This window comes from Saccopteryx leptura, chromosome 3 (genome assembly GCF_036850995.1).
Source record: "Saccopteryx leptura isolate mSacLep1 chromosome 3, mSacLep1_pri_phased_curated, whole genome shotgun sequence".
In the NCBI taxonomy this organism is placed as follows: Eukaryota; Metazoa; Chordata; class Mammalia; order Chiroptera; family Emballonuridae; genus Saccopteryx; species Saccopteryx leptura.
Genome location: NC_089505.1, coordinates 16,041,070 through 16,056,281, shown reverse-complemented (window position 1 = coordinate 16,056,281; position 15,212 = coordinate 16,041,070). Strand labels below are relative to the sequence as shown.

The following is a 15,212-nucleotide window of genomic DNA, read 5'->3' as shown; positions in this document are numbered from 1 at the left end:
TTCGATTTCCGGCCAGGGCACATAGGAGAAGCGCCCATTTGCTTCTCCATCCCCCCCTTCCTCTCTGTCTCTCCCTTCCCCTCCCGCAGCCAAGGCTCCATTGGAGCAAAGATGGCCCGGGTGCTGCCGATGGCTCCTTGGCCTCTGCCCCAGGCGCTAGAGTAGCTCTGGTCGCAACAGAGTGACGCCCCGGAGGGGCAGAGCATCGCCCCCTGGTGGGCAGAGCGTTGCCCCTGGTGGGCGTGCCGGGTGGATCCCGGTCGGGCGCATGCGGGAGTCTGTCTGACTGTCTCTCCCCGTTTCCAGCTTCAGAAAAAAAAAAAAAATGACCTGCCTGGCTTTGAGTAAGGATTATTTGCAAAAATAATAATTTTAGTGATAGTAACAACAACAATAAAATAGCTAAATAATTTTTAAGTATTTGCCAGGCACCGATCTGATTACATCACATGTATTATTTACTCATTTTATCTTCACAACAAAGTCATGAGGTTGACACTGCTGTTTGCAGTTAGGGAATTTGACGCATAGAAAGGCTATGTAATTCATCCAAGGCAACCTAGTTAGTCACTGGAGAGATCAAGGTATAAATGAAAACTCATAACGTGAAGCTCAGCACATGCTATTTAAGCTGGTTCTTTATAAGGTAATGCTTCTCCATTACATAGTAAATAGGCAAAATGCCAAAATCCACCAATAATGATGTTCTTGAATTATTTAAATTGAAGAATAGATTTTGAAAAAAACTACCAGTTTCACAGAAGTGTGCTGTGTTTGGTGTGTCACTTTTTGTCACATGCCATGATTTCGCCCTACGAGGTCCTTGGCTGATAAGAAAAGGATTTGTGATTTCCCATTTTGACTCATATGCTAAACTGTCATCTTGTGGCATGTAAATCTTTCCTGACTTGGACTCTTCAAAACACAGCAATATAATCGTAGTCACCACACTAATCTATTTGTGATTGATTCGTAAGAATAATGCTTTAATTTCTTTCCCATTGAGTAAATGCCATTTCTGATGTAGTTGATATTAAAATAGAGCTGAATTAAAGGTGGAAAAGGGATGGGATGTTTTTATATGATGCAAGAAGAAAAAGAGTATTTTTGTTTTTACTTGGGTTTGGAGGATCAGTAGTAACAGCATAGTGGACGTTGTAGAAATCAGGGCTGGGGGGATTGGGAGGGGTTTCTCTTTCTGTTTCTCACTCTAACTTTGCATGGTATTCAAATCTTAGAATCACATGGGCGCACCTTCATTGTATTGGGATGGTAGACAGAAAATACATTTAATATGGGCTCGAGAGCATCCGTCTTAGCCTCTGTTAAAGGGGCTGTCAGTCCAGTCAGTGAACTTTTAGAAATCCTTTCTTTTAGTGGAAGATGGCCGGGATGTTGGTCTCTGATAGATATCAGTTCTTTCTGTGCATTTATTTCTGTGAAATAGAGGTTGTGGTATTACCTATCACTTTAGCAATCAAAGCCTTAAGTTGATATGCATCAAGGTTCATGCAGGATGACTTAGTCTAAGCATATGTGGTGAGAAGCATTTCTGGTGCCAGTAATCTTCCGGGTCACAGAAATGTCGTGAAGACAATGAAGGTGCAGGAAGAGGATGTCCGATCATGCTTTGTAAGTAGCAGAAATTGGCCATGGTCTTTGGGGAGGCAGGCCCGCTCTGTGTTCTTTCTATGTTGGCAGTAGAAAGGCAGAATCTCCATCCTTTGCCTTAGTGTCATGGTAACTGCATCTCACTTTTCTGACCTGCTTTGGAGGTGGCCATTGTCAACTCATCCTGACCACATCAGCTCTTTATCTATTCAACATTTTAACCTGTTGTTTAAAATATTCTTGAGTTTATGTGTGCATGAAAGTACTCACAGTCCCTGTTCACTGAGCCAGTTGCAGTGGAGAGAAAATATAAACTGGATATTTACAACACAGAGAGGCTGTGTGGGTGATTGGCGGAGACATAGCTTGGCATTCTGCTACATTCTCTTTATTCATTTGCTCAACAGATGTTTATTGAATATCCATGTTTCTGTAATTAATATAGGGACTTAGATAAAGCAGTGAATCTGTATGTCCATTTTAAAAACAGTCTCTTGGCCCTGGCTGGTTAGCTTAGTTGGTTAGCACGTCGTCCCAAAACACCAACATTGTGGGTTCAATCCCCAGTCAGGGCACATATAGGAAGCAACCAGTGAATATACAGCTAAGTGAAACAACAAATGAATGTTTCTCTCTCTCTCTCTCTCTCTCTCTCTCTCTATCCCCCTCCCTCTCCCCCTTTTCTCTGCCTCTCTACAATCAATTAATAAAAAAACCCAATCTTTTATAAGATCACAATTAACTATGATGATAATTAAAATGCTCAAAGAACATTAAAGTAGAAATAAAAGGACAAAAACACCAAGATGTCTGCTTATCCCATGTTTCTATAAATTAGGAACCAAACTGCTTAACAGAATATGATTGTAGGGAGTCTATAGCTAGAAAAAGCTGAGGAAGCAACGTTTTTGCTCCAGTTTAACGGGTCGGGTCTGAGTGTCTACACACTGGTAAGCCTTTCCATCTGGATTGTCATGGTGTTTCCTCAGAAAAGACTGCAGTTTGGGGCTGGGGTGAGGAACAGAGGTCTAAGGCCAGACCTCTTTTTGAATAATGTTTAATTCTTTACTACACACTCTTAGAAGCACGATGACTGCGAGAACGGTGATAATGATGATGACAGTAACTGTGATGTCACTTAAGGAAAGAAGAAAGAGATGCCATTATAGGAAGAGTCACATGCATCTTGCCTTTGGATGCTTTTCTAGTAATCCATGACTGTTTTTTTTTTCCCTTTTAAAGATGAGATGGAGGAGGTTACAAGTTTTAATGGAATGTGGACCTTGAAAATGGTTGACATTTTTGAATGATGGATTGTGATTTTATGGCCTTTTCTTTTTTCATTAAATTCAGAATGAATGATCATGTTTTCAAAGCTGAGCAACCCTATATTATAAATAGCTTCACAGTCTCTTCTTGTGTTTAGACTCACCTAAACGAAAGAAAGAAGATGAGTTAAGGGCAATTTAACACATGACTTTTGGATGTCTGTATTTTTTAGCAAGGGAAGTCACAATCGAAACCAAATTTCAAACAGTTCAGAAATGGGTTTGTTTCATTTAGATAAGACTGAGGTGTTTCTACACGATACTGTTGTCCCTCTTTGGTAATGGGATTCTTGATGAAATTACTTTAGTTTTGTGGTGATTATAAAGTAGGAGAGTATAATTTTACTAAATTAACTCCATTGATTATTTGCATTGGTTGAATTATTTATGTGGATTTTTATGTTCTCTGAGTTTCAAGTGTATGGATTTTGAGAAACCTGTTAGTGAAGAATGAAATGCTAGTAAGGTTGAAGATGGTAGAGGCAAAAGAACTGTTGTTCTGCATACAAATAAAGGCTAGAATTTAGGTACAAAATAAATTAGCCTGAGAGCAGTGGTCTGAATCTCTAAAATAGATTAAGGGGACTGCTCTCACCAGCAGAACAAATTAATCTTTAAAGGCAGATAGTCAAGAAAATAAATGGACAAAATAGTGTCAGTGGTTTTAAGTTAAAGGAGGTGGGGGAAGGGGCATCTTCCAGGATGCAGCGAAGACCTCCAGGAATGTTCTGCTGGCAGAAGGGATTATAACCACAGCAGGCACAAACCCATACCCATAACGGATTCATAAGCCTCTTTTCAGAGAATGAAAAATAGGATCAGTTCTGATGTGCCCTGTAAGCAAATGAACTTCTCTGACAATAAACAACACTATCTGCCCCCTCCCCGACAAGGGGAGAAATTAAATATCTTAGTGGGGAGTGATGATGGTGCTTCTGGTGCTGAATGCTGGCGACTACAAGGAGCACATTCCAGCTCCCCATCCATGCTGATTCAAGGCCTGCCCCTCTGGCCTCCTTGTGACCTGGATATTCAAGCTGATCAAAGTTTACAGTATGCTTTTTAAATGCTTAGCTGGTCCTTTGCATGAGGACATTTTGCCATTTGGAACCATTTTGGGGGTTGCCATCATATATTAGAAGGTGCCTGACCAGGCGGTAGCACAGTGGATAAAGTGACAGATTTGGATGCAGAGGACCCAGGTTTGAAACCCTGACCTTGCCAGCTTGAGCATGGGCTCACCAGCTTGAGTGCAGGGTCACTGGCTTGAGCATGGGATCATAGACATGACCCCATGGTCACTGGCTTGAGCCTAAAGGTCGCTAGCTTGAAGCCCAAGATCGCTGGCTTGAGCCCAAGGTCGCTGGCTTGAGCAAAGGGTCACTTGCTCTGCTGTAGCACCCCGGTCAAGGCACATATGAGAAAGCAATCAATGAACAACTAAGGTGCCACAATGAAGAATTGATGCTTCTCATCTCTCTTCCTTCCTGCCTATCTGTCCCTGTCTGTCCCTCTCTCTGTCTCTGTCTCTCTCTGAAATAAATAAATAAATAAATAAATAAATAAATAAATAAATAAATAAATAGAAGAGATACCTACTACCCTTCCACTGTCCTCACTGATCTAAACTTTGTGGATCTAGAAATTCTTCTCGCGGAGTGTGGTGACTGTGGTTAATACGACATTGTGTATTTGCAAGCTGCTAGGAAAGGAGATGGTAAAAGTTCTCATCACAGAAAAATATTGTAACTATGTGGTGATGAACATTAATCAGACTTATAGTGGGGATTGTGTCACAACATATACAAATATCAGATTGTTATGTTGTACACCTGAAACTAATATAATGTTATATGTCAATTGTGTCTCAAATTAAAAAAAATTCTTCTCTTCCTCCACCTGATCCCAACTGGCCTCATTCTTCCACCATCTGTCCAATGTCAGGCTTTCCGAAAGAAGTTTCAGGTAGCTAGTTGCAAGAGGGAAAGGGCTTGAGAAGTGCAAATCGGCAGTGACAGGGTAGTCCCGGGAGGTAAAGCACAGCACAGGGAATACAGTCAGTGATGTCACAGTAACTGTCTGGTGGCCAGTGGGCACTGGGAATATCGTAGGGATCCCTCTATAAAGTAGATGATTGTCTAACCACTGTGCTGTACGCCTGAAACTGACACTCAATGATATTGACAGTGCAAGCTGACTTGATTTGCTGTCACCCAGCAGTGAGACCCAGGCCAGGAGCAGATGGTTCCTGTGAATATGCATTTTAAAGGAAATCGCTGGTGCATTGATTGGGGTGACAAAGAGGAGACACAGGACACGGGGTGGGAGGTTGCTGACCCACGTGAATCTCAGCCTTCAGAATCCTCACCTGCTCTTCCTCTTCCTCCACTCCACCCTGTGCTCCGTGTCCGCGCTGGATGACTGCATCGGAGAAGCAGGCTGAGCATCCAGAGTTCTGTTGGGCAGGCTTTATTGGAGCTTGCATGACCCATACAGTTATTGCGGTTGGTGACACCATTCACAGAGCGGCGGTGTTAAAGCGTTTGTTTATTTTATGAGTTCTTTTGTCAGAAAATACTTCTCATCAAAGGGCTGCCACTGAATATCCATCCATATTATCTTTTTAAATGACTCGAACTGCCGAGAGAATGACATATATGCAGTATGTGTGCGAAGCAGTGATTTGCAATGATGCTGTGCTTCTGTTGTCCTGCTTCCTGATGGAGCCCTCTCCGTTTAAGCATGGCAGTGTCCTCGCCGAGAGTAACAGATGAGTCCCTGGGAGCGACTAGGGAAGGCTCCCAGACGCCCAGCTCTGGTGATAATTACAAAACGTGTGTCCATCTGCCATTCCTGGCGCAGGATGGAACAGGTGGGAGGGGGCGGAAGCCGAAAGCCACAGGGTCCAGGAGGGATCGAGGGATGAGAGCTGAGCAGAGCATGGCCACTGTGGTGGCGTGCCCTCTGATAGCGCCACATGGCCAAAACTCCGGAGCGAGGAAGGACCTTCTGTTTTCCCGTTGGCTGCCAGGTCCTTTCAGAAGCCTGCTTTGGCTTCTTTCTCTCTTTCTTTCTTTCTTAGAAGTCTCTTGTAAATCACGCGGATGCACATTATATAAAGTCAGGTTTCCAAGGTCACCAGAAATGTTTATTCTCTTTCTACTGCTTCTTTGATCTCTTGTGTGTACACACACACACACACACACACACACACACACACGAGCATCCTAGACTCTGCTCTTCCCCAAATGCTTCTCATCTTCCCTAACTTGCCCCAAGTTGACGAGTTTTTCAGAGCTTAAAGGAAAACCTCTAGAACTTTCCATCACAGTAGCCGGGGCCAGTTGATAACCTTGTACAATTCCACCCCCACCACCCCCAACTGATACACAGTGGCCCCTTTCTTGGCAATTTAATAGCTTTGTTTGTCTTGGACTTACTCAACCTTTATCAGCTCTTGACTTCATTGAGCACCTCCTCTTTATAGAAACGCTGGAGAACTCTCTGGCCAGCACTGCTCTTGGCTTCCTAAGTAGCACACTCTCTTGGGTTTGCCCACCTTTCTTTCTTTTTCTTCCGTCTCCTTTGCTTACTCTTACTCCTCCACCAGACGGCACTTGTTGGAGGGCCTGTGGCCTTGGTCTCCAGCCTTTTCCCTCCTCTCTGTTAAAGCGTTTCTCCAATGTTATCGCATCCTGTCCTGGGATTCAGGGCACTGTCATCCGCTCTGTCCAAATGAATTTTCTGCGATGATGGAAACACTCTGTGGTGTCCATTGTGGTAGCCACTAGTCACATGGAGCTATCGCGTACTTGAAATGAGGCTGATACGACTAAGATAGTAAATTTTAAATTTTATTTATCTTAATTAATCTAAATTTAAATAGACACACGTGGTTCAGGACAATTGCACTGAATAGCCCCGATTTAGATCATTGTGTTTATAAACTCTGAGTGATAACCCATGAGCTGGGGATGACATGCATTTTTCAAAATAATATAGAACAAAAAATAACAAGTGGTATTACTACAAAGAGTAAGAGTTATCTTTTTATATAAAACTTTTGTCTTAATCTTATATCTTTGTCTACTAGATTGCTGTAACTATGTGTGGGTCACACAATATTTTTGTGCTTTTTTTTGTTGAAAGACACTAATCTAGGTGCTGGTGGTGCCCATATATATAATATATATAATTTAAACTTATTTATCTATCTATCTATTTATTTATTTATGAGACAGAGGAAGGAGAGAGAGAGTGATGCAGAAACATCAATCTGTTCCTGTATGTGCCCTGACTAGGGATCAAACCCACAACCTTTGCAGAGCAGGACGACACTCTTAACCACCAAGCGCTCTGGCCAGTGCGCGGTGCCCATACTTATGCATTCAGCCACGAGCCGGAAGCCAAAGTCATGTTTATCTGTCCTCTTGATGCCTCTCCTCAGATGTCCAGTAGACGTCTCATACCTGTAAACCCCTTTATCTTCCAGTTACCCCCTCCCCCATCTCAGTAAATGTTCCCATCTTTCTTCTAGTATTGTTCTGATGAGAGTCATTCATTCCCTTCTTTCCTGTCTCCATAAGCACCCTACCCCCACCTTCAGCCCATGAGCAAGATCTGCTGGCTTGGCCTCTGAAATGGACCCCCGCTCTGTACACTGATTTTCACTTCGGATTCCATCAACCTAATTCCAAGCCTCTGGCAGCCCTTACCTGGACTGCCGCAACAGCCCCAAACTGTTCTCTCTTTCCCTCTTGTCTTCACAAAACCCATTCTCCACACAGCAGCCAAAGGGATCTTTTAAAAAACCAAACCAAACCAGGTGACATTCTTCTCCTTGAAAGCCTCTGGTGGCTTTCCATCGCACCAAGAATGATCCCTCATCACCTCACTGTGGCCAATAAGGCGCTAGCAGTCAGGCCTAGCATCTCCACCTGGCTCCCAGCATGCTCCCCTCGCCTTTTCTTTGCTAGGAATGCCCACTTTCTCTCTTATTTCTCTGCAAGGCCTCTGCATGTGTGCCATGACCTGGACCCCACATCTCTCTAGGCTGGCTGCATTTTGTTAATTCAGGTCTTAACTCATGTGTCATTTCCTCAAAGGGGCAGCCCTTCTCTGACCAAGTGAGTGTCCCTAACCCAAGTCGGAGGGATCTGTTTTGGACAGTAAATGAGGTATGCTGTTATCTACATAGAGTATTCTTGAGTCACGGGAACCAAGAGCCATCAATCAGTACTTCTGATTAGAGCTCCTGAATTTTCTTTGTGAATCATCTGTAATGAACAGAATCTTTCTGTTGCAAGGGGTGGTGTCAAATTTCTATCCAGAGACTAAATATTGATCTTGCTATTTTTACACTTACTCAGCTGATCATTTATGCAGATTGAATGAACAGTTTAAAATACAGCACAATAGACTATATTAATTTATAGATATATAAATTAGGTTCATATAAAATGAAACTTTCATTAACGTTAGTCTATCACAAATACAAAATGAGTTATTTATTTTACCCCTCTGATCACTGAGATTTATACACATTATAATCAGTGTTTTGAGGAAAATTGAATTTGATTTAAATAATCAGATTACTCTTGCCTTGAGGAAGAGATAGATGTCTGTAGTTTATGTTGCATTTTTCCTTTTATGATTTTCATCTGTATTTTTATCATACCTTTATGAAAAATATTACTAAAGTGGTACAGAAAAATGACCAGATTTATTAAGAAAATAAATGATAGGGTTTGTAATCCTGACCTTTGCTTTTGTAAAAAAGGGAAAGCACGTCTCCACTCAAATGGGGACTTTCTGTGGAAGTCAGTGGAGCGACCGACTGCAGAAGCCACACAATTGAAATTGTATGTGCAGCAGACTGTTTTGCTTCCATCACAGAGTAAAAGGGGCAACAGGAAGTGCATTTAACTTTTCAAAATGGAAACTGACTATAAATGGGAAAATTTGGCATTATTTTAGCCTACGAAATTCTTTAAGTTGGATAAAGTAGAGTTCGGAAATGTAAACTAGGGCCTTGTTTTACTTCCCACGGATTTCATTCTGTCCAAGTTCAGAAATGGTGGTGATTAAACTGATTTTGTCCTTTGACCTACTTCTCAATTGCTCTCCACAGGGAATAACCCAAATTGGGCAAAGATCAATGCACAAAGATGTTAACTGTGGCATCGTTTATAATTTTGAAAAGCCAGGAGCCAATCAAATATCCATTGACAGGGGAATTAAGTAGCTTGTAGAAAATCCATACAATAAAGGATTGCATAGACCTTAAAATGAACGTTTAAAAGAATTTAATGTTGTGGGGAGACATAATGCCATGTGAGGGAGAAAGGATATATACTTATATAGTATGATCTTAATTAGGTCAAGTAGCCTTGCCATAGAAGGAAGTATGTGAATAGTGATTCGTTCTGACGAGAAATTGTTGCCGGTTTGTATTTTTGAGGTTTTCGAGGAAAAGCTCATATTACTTTAATAATAACAAAAAGATTACTGAAAGAGGAAATAGGGTGTCTAATAAAATATTAAATATTCAAGCTCATTGTGTTTCAGAGCTGGAGAGTCGTTGCAGGCATCATTAGTCAGGGAGCTTGTGACTCAAGGTTGGAACTGGTGGAGGAGATCTGTTTGCAGAAGGCCCTAATGCAGAGGAAGGTTTCCTAATGTTTGTGCTCAGTTCTCCCATTCACTGGCTCGCACTTGCTGATCAGCAAGTCTGGCTGGCTGTCAACTCTGTCTTTGACAAACCCCAAAATAGAAAGACAAAGTCACTATTATCAAAGAAATGTGACTTATTTAGTAGCCAAATATTTTTGTGCGTGTGCGAGCACAGACTATAAATTTTATTTCCTTGCGCATCATGGGGCCTACGAGCACATTTTTTTTCTCTTCCAAGTTTTTTACCTGCTGACATTGTCCTCAAAGAGACCGCAAACATTGTAAAATTGTGTTTAACTAGAAATTAGTAAACTTACCATATTTTCCTGTCAGTAGATACCAAATATTTTAAAACATGAGGCAACCATGAAAGATTCCTGGTGGTATAAACCGGGGACCAGTCTAGACTGTTCTTCAGCCTTTGGGTTCCCATCTGTGAGTCGTGGGATCATTTTAGTGGGTGTCCCTCAGCATTACCTTGTCAGTGAGTTGAGAATACACAGACAAGATAGAGCGCTATAGAGTACATTGTCTACAGTAAGTATTTGTTCTTTTCATTTGTATTTCAGGCGTGTGTTTATATGTACTGGATTGTAAATGTAAAATGGGTGTTGTTTTTAAAATGATGATTTGCAGTAAAAATAAAAGCCAGAAGAGTCTTACTGTGATCCAGGCCAGTGTTTCTCAGTAAGATCTCAGGACTAAGAGCCTAGGTGTGACCTGGGAGCGTGTTAGAAATTGCAGGTTCTCGGGGGGAGCACGGGGTGGGGGACGAGTATATGGTGACGGAAAATGGCTTGACTTTGGGTAACGGACACCCGGGGCAATCGACAGTTCACATGCCACGGAGATAGATGTCCACTAGAAACCTATGTCCTCTTAACGATCAGTCACCCCATTACATTTCATTTTTAATTAAAAAATAAAAATTGGAAAGTTTTCCAAAATTATTGCTGTTGTGTAATATCTAGAAAAAGGGAAAAAGACAATCATCTATACATTTGAGTTTATACTGAAAATATTATTTTTCCTTAATTCAACCTTATTCGGCCACTTCAAAATTGCCTTTAGATCTATTAACATTTTATTAACTCTACTACTCAATTGATTATGAGACCCATCGTTAGTTAATGTCTGATTTAAAAAAACAAACAAAAAACTAAAAAATAAAAATAAACATAGGACTACTGTATGAACCAGTTAAAAAAAAAAAAGAAGTGCAGATTCTCCTGCGACCTCCCCTCTGACAGCCGTCTAGGACCTCCCCTCTGACAGCCGTCTAGGACCTCCCCTCTGACCGCAGTCTAGGACCTCCCCTCTGACAGCCGTCTAGGACCTCCCCTCTGACAGCCGTCTAGGACCTCCCCTCTGACAGCCATCTAGGACCTCCCCTCTGACAGCCGTCTAGGACCTCCCCTCTGACAGCCGTCTAGGACCTCCCCTCTGACCGCAGTCTAGGACCTCCCCTCTGACCGCCATCGGTCTGTTCTGTCTCTGTGAGTCGGTTTCCGCTGTGTTGGGGGCAGGGGGGCAGGGTGAAAACGTGAAGGGGTGTTTTAAGCAAAAAAACCCACAACCCTGCAAAACAACTCACAGACAACAGTGTAGTGATTGCCAGAGGGAAACGGGGGAGGGGCAAGCAGGAGAAGGTAAAGGGGGATGGAAGCAAACTCGACGTGGGGTGGTGAACACAGTACTATCTACAGAGGATGTGCCATCGAATTGTACCCCTGAAACCTCTATAATTTTATTAACCCATGTCACCCCCATCAATTCAATAAAAATGCCGATTCCCAGAACCCAATCCAGACCTACTGAATCAGACACTCTGGGAGTAGGCCCAGCATTCTGCAGCTTAGTGAGCCCCCCTCCCCGCCCCGTGACTGTGGTGCACACTCAAATTCAAGGGCACTGGTCTGGCCTTGCCTTTCCAGGTGTGGTCCAGAGGCTCACCCCAGCATTGCCTGGCAGCTGGATGGAAATGCAGGGTCACAGGCCCCAACCTGGACCTACTAGGTCAGAATCCACAGGCGCTGCGGGTGATTTGTATGCTCATGTTAAAGCCTTATTAAAGGTTTGGAAGCACTGATCTAAACCACAGATGCCTTCGGGGGCCAAATAGGCAATGCCAACGAATGTAGGCAGCCCGGTTTACTCCCTAATGAGTACACACCGTCCCTCACTTAGGATGGTTTGACTTGTTTTGTTTTTTTTATCACTTTATGATGGTGCCAAAGTGATGCTTATTTAGTAGAGACTGTACTTCGAATTTTGATATTCTTCCAACCAGCATAGTAGTTCGATACTCTCCCACGGTGCTGGGCAGCGGCAAGTGGATGACCCCACTGTGGCTAATGGAAGTGTTCTGAGCACACGTAAGGTAGGCCAGGCGAAGCTGTGACCTTCTGTAGGTTGGCTGTATTCTGGGCATTTTCAACATAACCCCATCACATGTCGGGGAGCATCTGTCTAGCAGTTAAAAGGCATTGTGGTGTGAAATGGAAACACTCTTCTTGGTTTAAAATATCCTGTACTGCACCAGTTGGGGTTAATACATCCAAACATACTCATCAACTAAGGGTAACTTCAGTTGACATCAATTGCTTCCAGCGGATCTTGAACCCACATTTTAATAGAATGACCCCCGTCCTCCTCATATGAACTTCTTCTGATCTCTTTCAGGAATTTATCAAGGAGCTGCTCTCTCGGATAAGAGGCATGAGGAAACTGAGCCCCCCGCAGAAGAAGACTGTGTGATTCTGGCACAGAGTGGAACTTGCCCGGAAACCCAGAAATGGTCCCGGGCTTTGGACTTCATGAGGACTGTTATTGAAGAATAGCTGTCCTTATAAGAAACATTTTTTGGGGGGAGGAAGGGGGGGAATCTATGAGACATTTATTCAAGAGCATTTCTTTTCTGTTTTTAAAGGTTTTGTTAGTGTACTATTTTAATAGATCACAACTCAGCTTTCAGCCCAACCAGAGCTTATCAAACCAGGGAGACATCCAAGGATGGGCCGGACCAGGCAGTATTTGCTTTGAGGAATCTGATGTTTAGGATCTAACTATACAGGGTTGACGGTTTTGTTTTGTTTTTTATTACAACTAGTTTGGTAATCCTTTTATCTGAAGTTGTACATTTGACTTAGATGTCAAATTTCTTGTATTTGTATATATATACATATATATATATATCTACACACAACAAAGTTATGATGTAGATGTGAGTTCTATTTCACATTTATGAAATAAGCTTGTGGTTGTCCTTTAACTGGAGGTCACAGCACCTGTGTAGGTCACAGCACCTGTGTTTTCAGGAGGCCACTGGATACTTTTCAAGTGAGTGCTGCTGACCTCCAACATCCACTTTATGCACCAAAGTGAAAGAATTCAGTATATCCGTTATTCGAATGAGCTACACTACAAAAATGTTGAGTTGGTCAAGGGCTTAATTTATGGACTTTCTATTATTTTGTTAGTTGGGATGCTTTGCCAGGTCATGTACTTCTTGCCTCATTTGTGGTATTTTAAAGTTTTACGAACCTTCCATTGGAAGAACTACTGGGATTTCTAGAGAAGGGCCCACGCTCTCTGAGTGGTGCTTTGCCGTGGAAAATTCAAGCACTGTGTAGCAATGAATTCTCTGCTTTCAACCAAGGACTGTGTGTTGTTCTCTCTCCTCCATGGAAGCAGGTCATAAAGAAGTCAACAGGTTATGAATCTTTCTTCTTGGTAGATTCTGGTCGCTTCTGTGTCTGGGCAGCGTCTGACCCGAGTGAGGGAACCGAGGGCTGAGCGGGTGGAGGCGTGGGGCAGCCTCCCCTTCTCTCAGGAGAGTTGATGGACAGGCATTGGCTGGGTCAGAAGCGTGGTGGAGATTGTACTTCCGGTTCTTCTCAGTGGCATATGGTGAGGGCTCTGGCTCCTGGGCCCAGTTTTACACCCCGATCCCCTTGCTCGGAGCTTGGCCTGGGGCACCTGCTCTGCCCCTCTCAGCTCTATTCCAGCTCCTCAATTGAGGAGGCTCCAAAGTCAGGTGGATGTGGGTGGGTAAAAGATCAGAGTAATAGAACCTCTTCCTTCCAGCCAGGGGTTCCCTGGCCTCACCACAGAAACCCCACCCACAGGACGGTGTCTCCGGGAGGCCCTCCCAGAGCACAGGGATCGGGCATTTTATATCAAGGGTGCTCTGAACATATTTTATTTTTTAAAAGAACTATGTTTGTGAATTTTATGTATACTGGCAAGCTTTTGAAAATGTATTTAATTTTGTAATGTTTACCAATGATTTCTTTACAAGCTATTTACTCAAATAAATGGAGCTGCTTACAACTCTGCTTACACGCGTGCCTTGCAAAACACACCCATGTGCTGACATTACTGGGTCAGGCGCTCTCAGATGAGGGTGCCAGGCAGCTGTCTGACCTCTCCTTTTCAGGCATTTGAGCCTGGCCCGGTTCTGATGAAAGCAGAGTTGCTGGACTTCACTCCTGGCTTGAGGAGGAAACAGAGGATGAACTCAGTGTCCTGGGTCCTGCCAGTTGTCTCCTTGGCCACGCCCCTTTATTCATCAAAACTCCCCTTTACCCATCTGATATAAATCCTCAAGATGTCAAATAATCAGGTGTTTCAACCACTGTTAGAATGTCATATATCCCATGAATACAGAGAAACTCGGGATTCTCCCTCGGCTTCACCAGCCCAAGCTGTGGTCTTCAGATAAAGCAAGAATGAGCCTTTCTTCCAAAGGCCTCTGGTCTCACCACACGGCACGCTCCCTCCGTCCCTCCCTTCCCCCGCTCAGGGCCTGGCCTCACCCCATTTCCCCTGAGTCTCCAGCCACAAGCATGGACTTCCTCTTTGACTCCCCCCTCTCTGCCCCCAACACACCCTCGGTCACCACGCTCTTCTCATATCTCTCAGATCGGGTCCCTTGTTAAATCTTGCCTTGGCCCTGGCCGGTTGGCTCAGCGGTAGAGCGTCGGCCTAGTGTGCGGAGGACCCGGGTTCGATTCCCGGCCAGGGCACACAGGAGAAGCGCCCATTTGCTTCTCCACCCCTCCGCCGTGCTTTCCTCTCTGTCTCTCTCTTCCCCTCCCGCAGCCAAGGCTCCATTGGAGCAAAGATGGCCTGGGCGCTGGGGATGGCACTGTGGCCTCTGCCTCAGGCGCTAGAGTGGCTCTGGTCGCAACATGGCGACGCCCAGGATGGGCAGAGCATCGCCCCTGGTGGGCGTGCCGGGTGGATCCCGGTCCGGCGCATGCGGGAGTCTGTCTGACTGTCTCTCCCTGTTTCCAGCTTCAGAAAAATGAAAAAAAATAAAAATAAAAATCTTGCCTTGATTTCTGTAACCAACTGAAAACTGGCTTCTCTGTGTCCAGTCTTGCCTCCCTCTGATCTATTTTCCATCCAGTAGCCAGAATAATCTTTCTGAAAGACAGCTCTACTTAAAACCCAAACATCTCCCAATGTCTTATAAGGAATTGGTTCTGCCTCTCTGTCCCCACCTTCTGGCCTCGTGTTAATGGCCAGTTGTACTGAAGTCTTTGGGCTATCTGGAATGTTCTATGTATTTTCCTCCTCTGGGACTATGCAGAAACT

General features: G+C 43.7%; 1 protein-coding gene across 1 annotated transcript in view; it reads left to right on the top strand.

The window, feature by feature from the left end:
- Positions 1 to 13,943, top strand: part of PPP1R14C (protein phosphatase 1 regulatory inhibitor subunit 14C) — a 74,938-nt gene extending 60,995 nt beyond the window's left edge. The window contains exon 4 of the mRNA XM_066373002.1: positions 12,294 to 13,943. Within this exon, the coding sequence (XP_066229099.1) occupies positions 12,294 to 12,368 (75 nt within the window). The 3' untranslated portion in view covers positions 12,369 to 13,943. The remainder of the gene's footprint in view (positions 1 to 12,293) is intronic.
- Positions 13,944 to 15,212: the final 1,269 nt, after the last annotated feature.